The sequence below is a fragment of the Cygnus atratus genome, chromosome 10 (assembly GCF_013377495.2).
Source record: "Cygnus atratus isolate AKBS03 ecotype Queensland, Australia chromosome 10, CAtr_DNAZoo_HiC_assembly, whole genome shotgun sequence".
Classification (NCBI taxonomy): domain Eukaryota; kingdom Metazoa; phylum Chordata; class Aves; order Anseriformes; family Anatidae; genus Cygnus; species Cygnus atratus.
The window spans coordinates 10344015-10362363 of record NC_066371.1 but is presented as its reverse complement, the minus strand read 5'-3'; the positions used below and the strand labels follow the sequence as shown (position 1 = coordinate 10362363).

Genomic DNA, 18349 nt, shown 5'->3' with positions numbered 1-18349 from the left:
TTTTATTTTAATACTTATATGCAAAATCTTCCCAATCCCTGCAAAACCAGCTCCTTGTTGTTGCCTTGCCTTGGTCCTGAATTGCGTTCCCTTTAGCAGGCACAGGTTGAGAAGAAACAAGTTTTTGTCCTGAAAAAGCAAGAAATATTAAACCCACTTTGATTTTAAAATGAAGGAGAGCTTGCTGATGAGCATATTTTTGATCCTGGTGTGATATCCCTCCCTCCAGCTGCCTCACCTGACAGAAATCTGCTCCACCTCTGCCGCAGACTTGTGTTAATACGCATCCATCTGCGAAATTAGGCACTCACATCACTGCCCCTTGAGACCTCCTTTGTAGGGTGCAGATCCAGCAAATCTCTTCTGACTTCCGTGCCTTCTCGGTAGATTTCCACACATTATAGCCAAGCTGGGGATTTGGCCCAGTGTCTTTTTTAAAACCTGTGACCCAGACATGGAGATTAAAGACGAGTTATGTTATTGGATTAAACAGATACAAGAGGCGCTCACGGTATCAGCACCCAGCACCTTAAAACTCTAGAAAGCAGATCAGCATGTGAATGGGGAATATAGGCTCCAGAAAGAGGCAGAACCCAAAGGAAGACTAACCTGTGCCTTGGCCAGGTGTGCAAAAACCTGCAGCTCTGGCTGATGTGCAAAGCAGTCACGGGAACATTATACTGTGGCTTTCTACAGTATCTTAATACCAGATACATTTTGGATCTGGTATAGGAGTCATATGAACTACACCTACCTGTAACCACAGTGATTTTGGCCTACCTTACTTAAGTTTGGGTTAATGCTCTCATGGTGGGTTTTTAAGGGGTTAGGCTTGATTCCACTATTAATGGCACCACCACACATCGAAATCAACGGAACTGCAGAACTAAAATTAGTAACAGATTAAAGCCAGACCTACAGTAAAAGGATGGCAATTTAAGGCACCACTTATATTCTTAACATTATACACATGCTTATGCTTTGTAATTTGGGCTCTAACTTGTGATTTTGGTTACGTAAGAGCTGGAGGAGCCAGAGGCATTTGAGCTGCTGTATGCTGCTGCAGCTGAAGGCAGTGTTCCCCCAAATATTCATCAGGCTCATTCTCAGAAGTCGTGCTGTCTCACAATGAAACAGCAGGCAGCGATGCTCATATTTATGGCACAAAAGGACTAATTATTATTATTATTCCACTTAGTTCCAGGTACTGTTTACATGCTTCTGACTTCAAAACAGCTTTGGCTGTGGTTTTCTTCCCCAAACATTTTTTTTTTCAAACGCAGAGAGCAACCATGTGCTGTGTGTGGCTGACTTTTCTTTTACAGAGCCTGGAACAACAGAACAAGAGAGAGCCAGAGACAGAAAATACAGGCTTTCATTCCTCTAGAGAACTTGAGCAAAATGTTCCGCTGCTGTCAGTGGTACAGCTGTGCTGGCAGGATCCTCAGCACGATGTGGCTCCAGCCACTACTTTCATTTCACTGATGTGACTGCCAGTTCCTGGTCGGCATCGAGGCATCCTCACCACAACTCAACAAGTGCCTGTGCCGGTGAGAAATGTTTTGCCTTGTTCCCTGGTGCAGCCACAGCCGCCTTGTGTTTGTGGTCCCTCGTGTAGCCTCACAAAATGCTAGCTGCCTTCAGCAAAGGATGCCTAGGAATCCAAAGCTGCAGTACACCAGAAACCTGAATCAGAAGGCGTAGGTGGCAGCATGCACTACATCGTGTAATTAGTTTAAACCAGTCTGTTTAGAGGACATAGCTCTTCGATTAGCTGCATGTATCAGATACCTGTATCTATTTTTTCAGATTAGGGACCTTTTGCAAATCAGCTTGGATACTGCACTGGAGTCAGGCAAAATGAGTGGCGTGCCTGTGGCACATGGTACCTGGCGTCCTGCACTGCCAGCAATGAGCGCTCAGTGGGGGTGCAGCTCTCTGTGCTTTTGCATGAGCCAGCCAAGGAAACAAGCCTTTTCTAGAGACCTCCCTGGAGGCTGCCCTGATGGAATTTGGCCCCTCAGCAGCCTGTGCGTAGGTGGTGGGTTTCACAGCCATGTCACTCCATGACTGCCAGCCTAGTGTGTGGTGTGGGCAGGTAGGGTCTGGTGGCGGGGAAAGCCTTGGGGAGCAGGGCTGCGGGGAGTATGTGCTCCTCTGTGATCAAACCCTGCCGGTCCCAGTGTGCGCGGTGAGCACCCAGGGACTTCTGCAAAATGCTGACGGCCTCGGATCTCCTTTTTCCAGCTGCTCTGCCCCTGCAACAAAACGGTATTTCACAGTACAGCGTATCTCACCGAGTCTTCTGCAGGGGCTGGAGGAAAATGCCTAGCGAGCCTACACGCTGCTGAATCCCTGAATTAACAGAACTACGGGAGACGAGGGTAGGGGACACACACCCCAATCGTGTCCCCGTTCGCCGGCAGGAGCAAGGCACCGGCTTTCGGTGCAGCGAAAGCCGAGGCAGGACAAACCGCTGCCCTGCTCGCCCCCAGGCTCACTCCGTTGTGCTGCTGGGAGCCGAGCTGCCGGGGGCTGCGTTTTTGGGAGGCGTCGGCAGCCGAGAGCCGGGAGCCAGGCACCTGCCGGGCCACGCCGCTTGCTGCCGCCTCCAACCCGACCGAGAACCCCAAAACCTGGCGCAGCGACACCGGGACCGCTGTCCGAGCCCCCCCGCGCTTTATCCCGGGGTATGTGGTGGCCAAACCGGCAGCCGGGGAGCCGGGCGAAGGGCCGGCCAGCCCCGGTGACACCTCGGGCGGATGCTTTGTCTGCGAGAAGGGCGCTCTTTGTGCGGCAGCGAGCAGCCGAGCCGGGGGAAGCGGGGCGCGGGGCTGCGGGCGGCGCCCCCGGCCCGGGGCCGGCTCCGGGCGGCCCGGGGAGAAGCGGGGGGGCTCCGAGCCGACCCCCCCGGCTCGCTGCCCCGCTCCCCCAGCCTCCAAACCCCTCCCCGCGGCCGCCTGCCAGCCCGGGCTCCGCCGCCTGCTCTGCTGCATGGCCCCTCCTTCCCCCACACCCCTTCCTTTAGGCTCCCCCCCTCCCCAGCAAAGAAGAGGCCGTGCCGGTGTTTTTCCACTCAGCAGGATGGGTGATGCTCAAAGCTCCCTCATTAGACAACAGACACGAGAGGTCAGGAAGAAAGCGCTTATAAATCACCGGCGCCCCCCGCCCGGCGCTGCTAGTCGCGCCGCACCGTTCCGCCGCACGGCCGCAGGGGCGCAGCGGCGCGCAGGCTCCGCGCCCAGCGGACCGCAGGTACCGGCGCCTCCCGGGCGGGAGGGAGGGCGGTGGGGCCGGAGCCGAGCCGAGGGAACAAAGGGGAGCCGAGCCGTGCACAGCCGTGCCGAGCCGAGCCGAGCCGGGCAGCGCCCAGCCTTTGTCCGCGCCTCCCCTGCCTCCCCGGGCGCGCGTTCCCTTCCCCCTCCATTTATTATTTGCTCCTTCCAGCTGTCTCCTCACCCGGCTTTTTTTTTTTTTTTTTCTTCTCTCTTTTTTTTTTTTTTTTTCCCTCCTCCCCCCCCAACCTTACGTTAACTTTTTTTCCGAGATAACAGTTCGCAGCCTGCAATTAACCACTTGCTGGCGGCCCTCCAGCACATCCGCGGAGCACGCTCCTCTCCTCTGCTCTCCTCCCCGCTCCCCGGCTATTTTTTGCCCGTTTGCTCTCGCCTTCCCTCCCCCTCCCGCCGTATTTTTTCTGGCTGCCTTGCGCTAACCTCAAGTGAAGAGGTTGGTACGGGCAGAGCTCCATCTGATGCTCATGGGCCTACCTGGTGGGTAATACAGCCACTGCGCTTCCTTTGCTTATTTATATTTTTTTTTCGTTGATCCTTGGCAAAGCTAAAATCAAAGTTGTGATGGGCTTTGGGGAAGGGACTGCCCGGGGCAGGTTGGGGAGCTCAGTGCGGTGCGGAGGGGTGAGAGTGCTGGGGGGACCGGGGTCAATATCTCACACGCTGGCTTTAAGGTCGTGAATGCCCATCTCCATCTGAGCTTGTACCAGGCAGCGTGTGGGAGGACGTGTGAGGTTTCCATATAAGAACATGGGAGAATTTATTTCACACAGGCGAAGAAATGTGCAGAGTGTGTGTTATTTGTGAAAGAGAAGGCGAGCTGTGTTTTCCTTAGGCAGCTCCGAGAGTGGCAAAACTTTGTATTTATAAATTGAAGAAGCTGATTTCTGCTGTTTAATAAGAGCTACGTTTAAAGGAAATCACTGATGAAAAAGTAGTGGGAGAAGATCCAGGGAAACACGAAGAAACACAACCCCACACGTATTCCAGCACTGTTTGTGCCAAGGTGTAAAGATGGAGTTTTTGCTTAGTTCCCATTTTTTTAACCGTATTGGGAAAGGCATTAAGAAAATGTTCCAAGAGGAGCTAGTTACGTTGATAGTGCTATTTTGGTAACTGCAATATTTTTTTGCTTGCATGTCAAAATGTTTCGAGTTTTGGACGTGCAAAAAAGCAAGGCAGCCCCATCCGTGAGACATGTCAGTGTAATTCGGTGCTTGGATGACAGTTGCTACCGGTTTAGATTTTATGGGTTCGGGAGTAAAACGGTCCATTAAAACCTGCTGCTGTGGAATTTGGAGAGGAGAGGCTTTGGCGAAAAAAAATGGATGTTTTTGGTGGCTGGGTGTTTACTTCTAGGTTTGGATTTGGGCGAGCTGACTGCTTTTTGGCATTGTCTACCCTTGCATGAGTATTACGGAGAGATCGCCCTGAAGGCTGTCCCAGAAGTACGCTGCTGGGATTGCCCAGAGGATGGTTTTTTAAGGAAAAATGTGTAAGCAGCTGAGTAGCCAGCACCAGGACGGTGTCACTCACCCAGAGCAAGAAGTAATAAAATCGAGGCTGAAGCACAAGCGTGGCGGGAGGTTGTCTGTCTTGCCCTGGTTAGACCAACACTGGAAACTTTTATTTTCGGCACTTTCAGAGATAGCATCTTTGTATTTCCTCTTCAACTGTCTCTTCCTTTTCTCTGCTTTGCATTTGTTTTTTTGTTGTTGTTTTGTTTTTTTTGTTTTTCTTTTCTCTTCATTTGCGTGCATCTCACCTTCTCTTTCCCTTCCCCTTCTCACCTCTCCCATGGTTTGCTATGCTTTGAGGCAGCACCCGCTGGAGGGCGACAGACACCTTTCCTCCCGGTGGGGTCCCCGTGTTGCCCCGCGTGTGGGCAGGGACCTAAGCCCACAGCCCAAGAGACGAAAGGCCGCTTCTCGCTGTCATTTATTAACCTGCATTTTTTTATTGTGCGGTCCCAGGGTTATTTTCTATCACACCTCGCAAAAAGCAGGAGATTGCAGATGGCACTGTGATATTTGGAGGTACTGGGAAGGTGGTTGCGTGCTTGGCGGTGGTAGATCCATATCCTGGGTCTTTTTGTTTGTTTGGGGAGTTTGGGCTAGAGTCCGGTATAAATTTGGAATAATTCAAATGCTACTGATTTTCATTTCATTTTACTTTTCTGTAACTAAGAGCAAAATGTTGTTGGTAGTCACTAATACATAGCTTTTTTTTTGGGGTGGGGAGGGGTTGCCTTGATGTTTCTTACATGGCAGAGGTGAAATGTTTGGGCTGTGGCAGGGGGCTTTGGTGCTTTTGAAGTCCTGTGTGAAAAGAGGTGCAACAATGCTGGGGAAGATAGGAAGGCACTTTCGGTTGGTGTGCTCTTTCTGCACGGTGCTTCTGAAAGCCACTGTGCCTGAGCATAGCTCTATTTGTAAAACCTCAGGGATGAACTTGTCTTTCAGCTTATCGTTGCAAATATTTCAGTGAGTTTTCCCTTAAATCAATACTCTGCATAGCCAAGACTGAGCAACATCTTAGTGGCTTCCAGCCAAGTCCTGTTGGCTGGCTGTTTCCAAAGAAGTCTCAGGCACAAGCCTTTCAGTAGGTCTCCAGGGCAGTGATGCCCCCAGGATTTTCCTCAATGCACCTCAAGACTCACCAGCAAACCCCTGTTATTTTAATTTTATCCATTCTAGCTTTTCCAGTGCCCTAGGGTTTGGATACAAACTGCCAGTTCCACCAGTAAGGGGAGTCTCTTTACACTGGTGCCTTACCCAGGCATTTAATCTCGCTGGCAAATGACTGAAAAGATTACGCTGATTTGTTTCTTTTAAATTTAACCGTATTACAATGCATAAAAATGGATGGGAAGCCATGGTAGTTAAAGCCTTTTGCAAGTGATGCTTGTTTGATTGGTCATACTAATAAACTGTAGATCGTTTAAGAAGTGCAGCTTTGAATAGATTAACTACTAGGATTAGTGCCTTTGACTTCTCATCACTAACTTCACTTATATGAAGGGGGGGGCTGCTTGCAAGACTGGTCCCTGGCATTTGGAAGAAAAGTGTGAGGATGAAAATTCAGTAATTTAACAATTGTTGAATTTCTCCCATAAATACATACTTACTCGAATCCTCAGCTGTTGTAGTGCCATGGATTTAATTGATTTGTGCAAGCGGAGTATCATCCCAAGGCATGTAAACTCTAGGCAATACTCTTTAAATTACTTACAGAGTAGCTAATATTGATATAAGATAATGTAGTAGAAATTAAATGAGGCTGCTGCTGTGCATTGTCCTTCCCCTTGTCTGCCACAGCCAGCCATTAGAAGGGCTGCTACCACACTGCCAGTCTGTGATTCTGAAACTGCAGTGGAGTCCTACAACATCTGCTGCATTTCTTTCAGTTGCTTTTATCTGGTGTGTCTACGTTCACACAAACAAAAAACAGATTGGTACCAGCCCTAAACCCTGACCCAAGAGCATCCACAAATCCCTCCAGCTCAGCTGGTGGAAGGGGAGCGTGAATTAAGTCCATGTTCTTGCCAGCCAGCTGCGGGTGGGCAGCAGCAGGCGGATGGCATGAGGCTGCATGAGGGTGGCTGGTAAAACCCATGTGCTGCTGGGCAGGCTCGTTCATTTTAGCAGTTACTGGATTTCCTGTTGTGGTTCTTTGTTGCCTAGAATGGTCACGGCCTCAAAGAACGCCTTCACTGCCATGGCTGCAGGACTTGGGTTTGAATGCAGCTGGTGCTAGAGGGCTGGGGTGGAAAAACGATTACGCAGTGCCAAAGTGCAGCAGGAACACTCTGCTTTAGGGTGTTGGGGTAGGTAGGCTGCCCACAGGTAGGAGAGCAACCCATACGTAGAGCTACAGGGCTATCAGCAAGCTGGAATGTAGTTAAAAGTTCTTCCTTTTTTCTTCAGGTCACATGGCATTTGCATTTTATTTCACTGCTGCAGTTTCCTTACTCTTGAAACAGATATAGGCATTTTTTTTTTCTGTTTTCACTGAATGAGAGAAGAAATAATCTGGTTTGCCATTGGTACTATCCTCAGCGTCTTGATGTTCTTCAAAACTATAAGCTCACAGATGAAATTCAGAAAACACTATGCACGATAATGTTAAAACATGCCTGACTTATTTTCCTGGACCCATTTTTTTTTCTTTAAAATATTTTTCTGCCTTTTCTTTTTCTTTTTTTTTCCAAACAGGAAGAGAATATCCACTCAGGAGAGACTCTTCTTCATGTAAGTGTTATTTATGCTTGTTTATGAAATTACAAAAGGGTTATAAAGATGATTAAAACGTTTCAATACTGAACATTTGCCATCTGTTCGTAGAAACCAAGTATAGAGCATGTAAAAATAGGCTGTAGTTATACAGTAATAATGCTCAGCAACTGTTATCTTAAATCTATCTATCTGCGCAGTTCTTCTGCACATAACACTGCAGAATTTAGAAACCATTGCAAAGCACTTTGCAGACATCTAAGCAGCATGCCTGTAAAGTTGGTCTGTAAATCCTGGAGGGACAGTATTAAAGTGGTTTGCCCACAGTAGAGGGGACCGATGGGTGAGGGCTCATTTTAGCATCCCAGAGTCCCTGCTCCCCAAACCCCGTGACAAGAACCAGCTTCTCCACCTTGGATTGTACAAAATCCAAGTTCTGTCTGTAGAGCCATTTGTTCGTGTGCACGTGTGCTAGAGCGTGCACGTATACATGTGGGAAAGAGAGAGCGTGTGTATGCCCATTTGGCCTCAAATAACACAGAGGTATTTCAGGCCTTTTCTACAACCTGTGGTGATACCCTTTAAAATTAGACTAAATGCCTCTCTCCGTTGGTGAATACTGTTGCAAATGTATTGTGAAAGCATTTGGCTCCAGACTGAACGCTTGGTCTGCATGAGCCCAGTACAGTATTCTTCATGGGACAAAGAAAGCTGCACGTTGTAAAAATCCAACATTTTTTTTCCACATCACCTGCTGACATGGTTTGCTTGCAGATCTCTGATTTAAAAACTCTGAGTACTATTGTAAGCTCTGCTCTGATTAGGAAATAAATCTGATTAAATGTTTTAAGGGGCTGCATAGATGAAGATTCTCATTGCTTTAACGCAAACTTAGCTTAGCAAGGAAAATGACTGCATTGTTCCCAATGCAGGGCCCGCTTTGCATAACTCCGAAGCATGTACTGTGTCAAGTGGCATGGCAAGCCCACGAGCGCTCACGTCAGGCTGATTTCCCATAAATCAACATTTTTTTGGAAAAATAACATATATCTCTGAATTGCAGCACTCCATTATGCTTGCGTAGCAACTGCTGGTTAATGAGTAGCAAAACGCCGTGTGGTAACAAATGTTTTTTTGCTATTGTTGAGCTGGAATGTTAGTTCAGCTTCTAGATAGAAGTGGCTTGCGCAAGGTGCCCTGGTAAACCATGATTTCTGTGGCTTGTATGGTAGTTCTGTAGGCAACCGTGGTCTGCTGTTCCCCTGCCCTGTGCTTCCCTTCATTTTCCATGTCAACCGGGAGGTGGGGTTAGGTAAAGGCAGGGAATTGGCGGCCCTTTGAACCCAGCAAAGCTCAAGCGTGAGGCCCGTTGCCAGTCAAGCATCTGTGGCAAACACTCTTTATTCCCGTTGCGTTTCTAGCAGAAACGTTGTAAGACACTTTATTTAATAGCTTTAAACCGCAAGTGTTCTTTGGCTGGTTTTATGGATGTCATAGAGCAATCTTTCTGAAGAACAGACAGTAGTAAGAGAAAGAAAACCCCACAAAGGATTAAAGAGTTATCCTTTCCTGTAGCTGGAATCCTAGCTGAGACTAGTTCAGGACTTTGTAGCCTTGAGAAGGTACATCACCATTATTAAAAGGCAACAGAGAGGGAAAAATTCGAGAAGGCTTTTGATTATTACCATTTTCGTGATGAGTATTTCATTCCAGTATGGGAAATTCAAAATGTGCTTCCCAGAGATTTTAAATGGGAAACGGTGAGGGGGGGGAAAAAAAAAAAAAGAAAAAAAAACTTTAAAAGAAGAAGCTCCCAAATAGAGAAGAACCCAAACAGATGAACCCTACAGAAGTGACTGTATGGTGTCTGGAAACTGCAGAATAAGCGTGCGGCCCAGTGCAGCACAGATCTGAAGAGTTTTCTCTGGAGATTTCACTATTACAAGCAAATAATCGGGAGCCTCCTAAGTCTGATACATGTGCTCCAAAACAAATGAATAATGAAAGGTTTGTGGTCCATAGGCCATTTGCGGTGCAGCCTTCCATCACCTGCTGTGGCTTTTCAACAGCTAACGGCGAGCTTTAAGCATCAGAGCCTCTCTCTTCTGGTTCTGTGCATGAAATATTACAACTTTGACTCGGTAACTGTACTTGTGCCTGTCTATGCATTGGCTCCCTTTGGCTTCTTCAGCTGTGTGGGTTTCCAAGAGTTAAGCTCCAGGGACGGGGCTAGCAAGGCTGTTGCGAGGTGACAGGATCCTGAGGCACCCAGGACAGGCACCCTGGTCTCTGCCCACTGAGGTGGCGAATGCTCGGCGGGGATTAACCTCTTGGGCCTGCACGTCAGCCTGGGCACTGTGACAGGAGGTGGCCGCTGTGAGAAAGGACTCTTTGTGACAATAACCAGCCTTATGTAGTTGTAATGATAAGAGAGGGACCATCTTATTGCAGTCACTTTGCGACAAATACTACCACAATTCATTACTTTCCATCAGTGCCTCATCCTATGGAGGAATCACCACTGCCCATCTACATTGAGGAGGGGACAGAAGTCCCGATTGGTGAGTGCAGTTGGGATGGGATATTTTTAAGGGGGGGTATATCGTACCTGGGTTTTATATTCCTCACGTTTGTGTATACCCATTTGTCAATGAACATTCTAAGGCTTGTTGCAAATGTTTTTTTTTGTTTGTTTGTTTTTTATTTTAATTTCTTAATACAAGTGTATTTTAGAGCTCCTGAGAATTGATATATGCTGCTAGTGTTGGTTTTCAGCTAATGAAGCAAAGTATGTAATTTATGCAGCAACTTCCGTGCAGGATCTCTTACCGAAGGGCCATGAGTATCAGAAGAGGTAGTTCCCGGGTTCAGCCTTTGACCTCGGTGTTGAGATACTCAGAATATTCTGCCAGTTGGGTCAGCAGTTTTTGCCCTGCTGACACTGTCCTGCCTAGCAGCATGACACTGCATACACATCTGAATAGCCAGGAGAGAGTTAAGGAGGTCTGCTGGTACCTGTGCTGCCCATCCCCAGCTCTGAGCTCTATTGCAGGTTTATTGTCACTGCATGGATCTATAGGTTTGGTTTTGTTCTTGTTTTATTTTGTGGTGTTGGTGTTTTGTTTTTGTTTTGTTTTAAATAGATAAGCAGTCTTTCAGATAACCCATAAAGAAAGAGACTAACAGATCAGTAAGTTTGTCTGTGGTGATCACTTTGGACTGTAGAAGGCTGTGACTGCATCATTTCCCAGAGCCACTTATTCAGCCTGCTCTTGGATGTATTCAGTAAGTGTGCCTTGGCTACCACCTGCAGAATCTGCACAGTTGAGCAGATGTGTCTCTTCAAATAACTTTTTCTTGCTATACATCCTGAATTTTTCCACCCCTAAATTTATGCAATTACTCCTTGTCCTACTATCTTCTGAGCTAGATTAAGTACCTGCCCCTACACATACCAACTTAGAGGTATTTATAGCTGGATCTCAGCCCAGGAGTTTTCTTATTTATAGACTATATTAATTTATCTCTCTCACTCTTTCCTTAGATCATTTTTATTGTCCTTATTTGTATTTCCTTTATTTTTTCTATCTTAGTAATCTCTGGAGACCCGAACAGCTCACACTGGTTGTTTTGACATGGCATTATGCTTTAGATTTCCATATCACCCCTTCACATGTACACATCCAAAAATATCTTGGCTTTTGACCCTTTTCCTGCATCACTCAGAAGCATCACACATAGAAACTGAATTATGTGGCTAGTCTTACCTGCAGTCACCTTTAGGTCTTTCTTGGGTTCACAGCTTTGCAACCAGCTGTTCTCAGGCAACATCACTGCTCTCCTGACATGTAGGGCTTTATACTTCTTAGCAGTAAATCCCCATCCCATTGCATGCCACTTACCAGTATTACATAGGACTGATTTAAGACAGTATGCCTACGTGATTTTAATGCCCCGGAATTTTATCATTTACAGAGAAGTTGTTGCTGTTTTGTCATATATAGAGCAAAGAAGTACTTGCAATTTTGTATTTTGATACCTATTACACCTGTTTTCTGCATATTACCCCAGATCCCTTTCCCAGCTCCATCATTCTTGTTTGCATACTTTCCCCTAGTTTTCCTTCCTCTATAATTGTAATGTTAAAACTGACAGGTTTAGCTCTCTCCTTTTCTTCATGTTTTGCCTTTTCTTGTTACGTAGTTAGTATATTGTTGCTGTATTCCTTCTATGCATGGTACGATGTGGTCTGTCCCACATCTAAGATAATCTGTTCCTCACCTCCTCTAAGGCTGTAGTTAGCTGAACATCTGTTCCCCTTGTAGAACCATTACAGTTAAATTCTGTCCTGGACCCTGGTATTTTCATCTTGTCTGTCCCACTGCACTGAGGAAACCTTGACTGCTGAGATGGTGGTATCTGCACAAAGGAAAAAACTATACGGTTGATGACAAAAGCAACCAACCAAAAAAAAAAACAAAACCCACCAAATAACCAACCAAAAAAAAAAAAAAAAAAACAGCCCTGAGAGTGAAAAGGTTTTTAGAATATATTTTTTTAGTGCTGACATGAAGGAGGTTGGATCAGGCTCTGAAATGCAGAAGTAGCTGTGAAATGCCCAGATTGGGTTGGGAAGGGCATCTTGTTCATTTATTTTAAATAAACTTCTGGACTGTCAACACAGCAAGTTGTAGTTGAGGGAGGATGAGTGGAAAAAGTAAATGATACAGAGATGAGAGGAAACCACAAGCTCTAAGTTTGGTATTTGAATGCCCAAAATGGGTCAGGGCTTTTATAACAGTTGGGTGCAGTATCAATCATCAAGCTGGGAGGTCAGCTGCAAAAATCTGGTCTGCGCCAGGGTCTCAGTGCTGGTCCTACTTTCCATTCAGCTTACCAGAGTGATCCAGATTGAGGTTATCTGCACCTGTATAGAGCAGAATAGGATCTAAACGAAATCCTTTCTGAATGTAGGCTGGAGAAGAATAACACACAGTGTAGTTGTTAAAACAATTCTGCACAACTGTCATTTACTTTTAAAATGTTGGGAGAACTTAGATCTTTTCCTCATCTAAAACACATTTTGGATGTGCTCTGGATGGTATATGGAGTGCACGCTATTCTGTCCCAAGCCTGACTGATAGTGGTAGATCGCTTTGTAGCTTCTGTATTTATGAAAAAAAAAAGAGAAATCAGTAGGTTCTTTCAGAGTCTAAATTTAACAACCCTAATTATTTCAAGCAATTTAAAAAGAAACATAAATCTCACTTGTTTATTACAGCTGCTTCATGAAAACAGCAGCTACAAATAATAGCCTATAATGAAAATCTTGCTAACACTGTCATGAATTAACCAACAAAAGAACTGCTGTATGGGATCTGGCCAAAGGCAGCATTTCCTTCTCTGGAGGGAGGGGATTTGCATCGAGGAGAAGGTGGTTATTACCTAAATGCTGTTTTTATCTCCTTGGGTGAAATGAAGACATTGACATTTCTGCCTAGATGAATAAGACTTTTGATTGGAAAATGGTCTGAGCTCTACATACTTTCTATGTACTTTAGCACTTCCTCAAGTACATTCCTAGAGGAAGGTAGGTAAGCTAGATGGAAACAAACGTGCTAATAAAAGATATTTATGAAGAGATAGAGAATATTTTCTGAGCAGTAGCAAGGGATCTACAGAATAACAATAAAAGAGCACAGTTCAGATGCTGGCAGACTGCTCAGACACCATTTCAACCGTCTTCCCCACAATTAAGCAGTTCAGGAGGTTCAAGGTGAAGAAATAGGCAGAGCAAGCCATTGTTCACCATCACCGGTCACGCTAAGGTCATGACTATATTCCCCAGTCACCGTTTGGAACCTCTTGAGTTAAGCACTGAAGAAAACACCCCAGACCAGACGATCCAAAATTACATTTTATAAAACAAAAAAAGCAGGAACACAATATTTGTACTGGCAATCATTGTATTTTGGGCTGTACAGAACATCACTGAGGGAATAATTGCCTCCTCGGGGATCAGGGAGCAAGAGAGCTGTAGGTTGAGATGTTTGTTTATGTTACTCCTTCCAAGTCACATTTTGAGATGTTAATGTTGTTTAATACCGCCTGTCAAATTAGCTGCAAAGACATACAAATTCAGGATCTAATTCCCCACTGATTTACTCCAGCGCAGCTTTGTTGAGTCCAGCGGCATTGCTATTGCTGTATCCTTGTGTAAACAGGGTCAGAGCCAGACTCCCCAGTTCAGGAATCAGACCTGCTGACCTCGAAACCTGTGACAGTGCTGCTGTAGATCTAAGGCCCTGCATAGGCAAAATCCCAGTGGTCTGCTGCTGGTCTTACTGCTCCACTTTTGCTAATGAATAGCACCGCCTTAGTGGACTTATTTCAAACGTATACAAGTGTTACATAGAACTTGTCTATATAGGATTGTTTCCTCCATTAAATTGTCTCAGTGTGAAGGAAAAGTCCATTAGCACTCTGAAGCCATATTCTTTTGGTGGTACTCACAGGTCGTGCTGTAGCCCAGGCTCATTTGAGTGGTCTTGATAAGGGAAGAAGAATTTTCTTGTAATTGCACACAGTTTTCTTCTGCTGCTGCTCAGTCCCTGCTTTTAAGCATCTCTGATGGCTCATTAATGGTAAAAACATTCTTGGATTTCCAGTCTACTCCTGCTTTTGGGCAGACTCACTGAAAGACAGATGTTTTGTTGCTTTTGTTTCCTCCCTTAGTAAGAGACTTAGAGCTGGCTTTTAAGCGGAGTAAGCATAGGAAGTACAACTTTCTCAGGCAGGGAGAGCATTCAACACCTTAAAGAGAACTACCTTTGTGTCCCTCTACCCTCTACCCTCTAGGAGGTTGCCTTCCAGTGTTAGGGAAGAGAACCATTTCTGTCATACACACTTCTGGGTTTGCTCTTTCATGGGGTGCTGGCACATGGAAAGCTTGATTTTTGCCGGGTACTGAGTGCCTTCTGCAAGGTATTGAGTGCCCTCCTATCCTTTGCAGCCAAAAAGGAATTGATTGCTATTGGCATCAGGCAAATCTGGACCGAGAAGACCACAGGTAGTATTTACCAGTTATTTATGTGCTTTTGCATGCCAGAGGTTGTCTGAATTGATTTCCCTAGAATACAAGAGACTTCAGGATTAATGGTACTTGGCCTGCTGCTAAAATCATTATTTTATTCTTTGAAAATAATAATAATAAATAATAAGCATGACTTTTATTGCATTGCCATAGGGAAATTACCCTCACCCCCCACCCCCACCCCCCAAATCCCCAAATTAACTAGTCCAAGTAACTAGTAGCTCTTTAGAGCCATTGCAAATGTGCGAGTGATATACCCTGAATGAGCACCATACGCCAATTCCCATGGCACAGTGAGTCACAGGACACATTGTGGAAAGCAATAATTGCCTGGCATGCATCGTAACATTCATTAGGGTTTTTTGTTTGGTTTTCTTTAAGGAATATGTTTTTACTCTGACAATAAAATGAATGTTGTCTGATATGCTGACACCAGAGTTTGTTGCTTATTTTGTACTTAACCTGGAGCTTACCCACTTGTCACTCACCGCACACACCCTCTGCATCTGTTTCTTTCCAACTACTTGTATATATGCAGTATCAGAATAAGACTGAGCTTTCCATTCAGTATTGTCTTTTCACTTTGTGCTAATCCTCTTCTCCCCTTAAATCCTCATCTTCTTTCTTTGTCTGATAGGGTAATTCAGACTGGTTATAAGGAGAAAAAAAAGAGTTCACCCTGAGAGGAGTGAAGCACTGGGACGGGTTGCTCAGAGATTGTACAGTCTCCACTCTTGGAGATTTCAAAGCTTGACCAAACAAGGCCATCAGCAAACCAGTTTGATTTTGATGTTGGCCCTGCTTTGAGCAAGAGTCTGTGCTATAGAAGTCCCCTCAACCTAAATTATTTTATGGTTCTGTTTAATGCCCAGTTCCTGTTCTGATTCAGCAAAGGCAATGTGTGTATCATTAACTTCTCGCTCCCTGTTGGAGTCCACTGTCACTCATCTCAGCATAGAACAGGAGTGACCTCATGAAGGTCAATGAAGCTACAGAAGTTTTACTCATGGAGGATCAAAATCAAATTGTAAATGGTAACTTCAGATGAGAGTAGTAGGTGAAATTTGTGTATCTCTGCATTTAGTTGGAATTTTTATCACCACCTTCAGGAATTGCACTTGAGATCTCTTTAAATCTTCATTAGGTGCCAATTGAAGTTACCAGTTGAAGAGTTTCATACGTAATTATATCAGGATGATAGATATTTAAAAAGTAGAGATCACCTTTTTTCCCTTTCCGTTACAAATCCCTTTCTATAGCAGTGCAGCCTCAAGCAGTCTTGAAGAGAGCTCTGGGGTATTTAGGATTTAGCGAGTCACCAACTGGCCTCGCTGTGCCGTTACGTGCCGCTCTCCTCGTGTGGCTGGAGCCACGTGAGGGACTTAATGCTGCACAAAGCATCTGCTTCTCAGCTGAACGCCTTCCCAGCCCCGCAGCTGTCTGCCAAAGAGCTGGGGATGTGCAGAGGGACGTCTGTGAGCTCTACAGGACAGCAAATTCTCATGTGTTGGTCCAGACGCAAGCAAAAAATGCCTTTTGTCAGAATAATGTTATTTTAACAGTGCTTAAAGAAAGCAAAAGCATGCTGAGATTCATCATATCTGTTCTAGGGAATTTTCAACACTGATCTAGTTTCTACCTAAAAAAATGTAAGAGACCGCCAGTTGGTAGGAAAAAGAAATATGGGAATAGTTTTATAAGGTTGCTCTTTCCATATAACTTAACCAGATAATTTGGTTTTCTCTGTATCTTTATCAGCAAGAAGTATGTTGCTTATGCAAACAACCTATTTCCCATCAGGCTCTGTCAAAAATAAAGCTGACAAATGGGGTTACCTTAGTGGATGGAAGAAAGACTGAATATGAGCAATCAAAAGCATTTTTTGTCCCTTGTTATGCAAGGCAGGATTTGGACACCAAGATTTAACAGGACAGACTTGCTTTCATATACTTTTTCTTGTGATTGCTGCCTTCCCTCTTTTGTGACTACATCAATTCTCTCTCCCTGTACAGATCCTCCTTTAAATGATGTAGCGGGTTGCTCTTTCAAATGTGAAAAAGGTGTTGTGCCATGTAGAGGGACTATAGTAGCATAAGATACTGTTAGTTACTCAGTGGGGTTCGGGATTCTTTCACTTCCACTCTTCCTGCAGTACGCAAACTACAGATTGCAAAGCCAACTCAATAGACAGGATGATACTCACATGAGGAACATAAAGTGATACATGTGAGTGAATCACCTGAGTTTCTGCTTCTACAAAACTGTCAGAATTTCACATAGCTCTTACCTGGTTACAAAAATCTAGACAGGTAAACTGAAGGAAGTTCTCTTGCTTTCTATCATCAGTTTACATATGGAGTGTTTTTATGGCTCTCTCAGCTGTTCGTCACGTACCCATCATTTATGCTGGAACTGCAAACAGTTTTCCACCTGTCTATTTATAGCTGTTTTGCACATGAAAAAAAAAAAAAAGTCATGAAAAACAATTGTAGTCATGTTGAAAACAGCTTCGGATATTAAAGGTTAACATGCCACATTCATATCTAGTTGTAAGCATATTCACTTACATGAAATTGCACTAAGAAAGTATTCATCCTCGATGGTTTGGCTTTATGAACTGTGTCTGAACTGGTAAACAGGAGTAGGGTAAGTTTACAGTAGTCAGGTTAGGACTATAAAAGCAACCTGCAATGAAAGCCATCAGCTGGTATTTGTTTGAAAAGATAAGAGAGAAAACTGCTCATGATGTTCATATAATGTCATGGTATATTTGGGGATGCTTACCTGCAAAAGCCAGCAGAAAAGCAAGTACCTGTAGCCCGCGGGAGTGGCACTGCTAGGAAGGTAGGACTGCAGATACTCATTTCATACTGGAGTCAGCCTTGCTCTTACGAAATTCCTTGCAGGGGCAGCAATGCCAGTGTGAATTCAGTGGGGCTTTTGTCCAAGTAGTGTGTGGGATCAGGATGTTGTTTGTGCTTGGTGTGGGCTCAGCACTTTGCAGCCCATGGTATGCAGAAGTGGTTTATACGTTCTTTTCCTTAGAGAAGTGGAGTATTTGTTCTGGTGCTGTCTGGTTTTCATATCTCTTGACATAAAAATGATCGCAGCTCTCTGTACTGATGTCAAAGGGCATCTGTGGCTAAGCAGAGCTGAAAATACACCTCAGATTGGAATTCAGCCCAATCATGTGATGTTTCCAAGCATATTGGTTCAGTGATCAATACAAAAAGTCTTACTTCAAACTGAGACCTTCAAAATAGATGGGGAACGATCAAGAATTTGTGATTTTTGATGAAATCATGCCCAATGAGAGGTTGAAAAGCCTATAGGAGCTAGTGATCTCCCTCCTGACATCCCCTCCATGAGCACAGCCATGGTGTGGGGGCTGCTGGCTGCCTTCAGGGGACGGAGCTATGGCTGGAGACCATGCCAAGGCTGTTCTGGGATTCCACAAAAAAAATGCCAGCATCTAGCCTTGCAAGCAAGCACCTGACACCAGCTGCACAAAAACAAATAAACACCACAATGTCTACACAGCTTTGCTTTTTTTTTTTTTTTTTTTGTGAAAGTCACCAGTTCACGGACCTGTTTTGCAAATTTGTGTTCACTCTGTGAGCTCGTTGATCAGCTTTGTCACTTCTGCTTTTAGCATATCCTCCACAGAAATCCCCCGCTCTCTTGTTTGGTCTGCTGTATCAGTAGTTTCAGATTCATTTCCTGTGTGAAAC

At 45.0% G+C, this 18349-nt stretch overlaps 1 protein-coding gene across 9 annotated transcripts in view; it reads left to right on the top strand.

Annotated features, from left to right (window-relative positions):
- Nucleotides 1-2671: 2671 nt before the first annotated feature.
- The window catches only part of SLC6A6 (solute carrier family 6 member 6), a 58345-nt gene continuing 42667 nt past the window's right edge, over nt 2672-18349 (top strand). The window contains exons 1-4 of one of the 9 annotated variants that reach the window (XM_050712709.1): nt 3081-3255; nt 7508-7543; nt 10021-10086; nt 14538-14594. In XM_050712709.1, the coding sequence (XP_050568666.1) occupies nt 10032-10086; nt 14538-14594 (112 nt within the window). In that variant the 5' untranslated portion in view covers nt 3081-3255; nt 7508-7543; nt 10021-10031. Of the gene's footprint in view, nt 2691-3080; nt 3256-3340; nt 3774-7507; nt 7544-10020; nt 10087-10360; nt 10811-14537; nt 14595-18349 lie in introns of those variants that run through there. The other 8 variants (XM_035546599.2, XM_035546598.2, XM_035546600.2 and 5 more) reach the window with 8 other exon arrangements.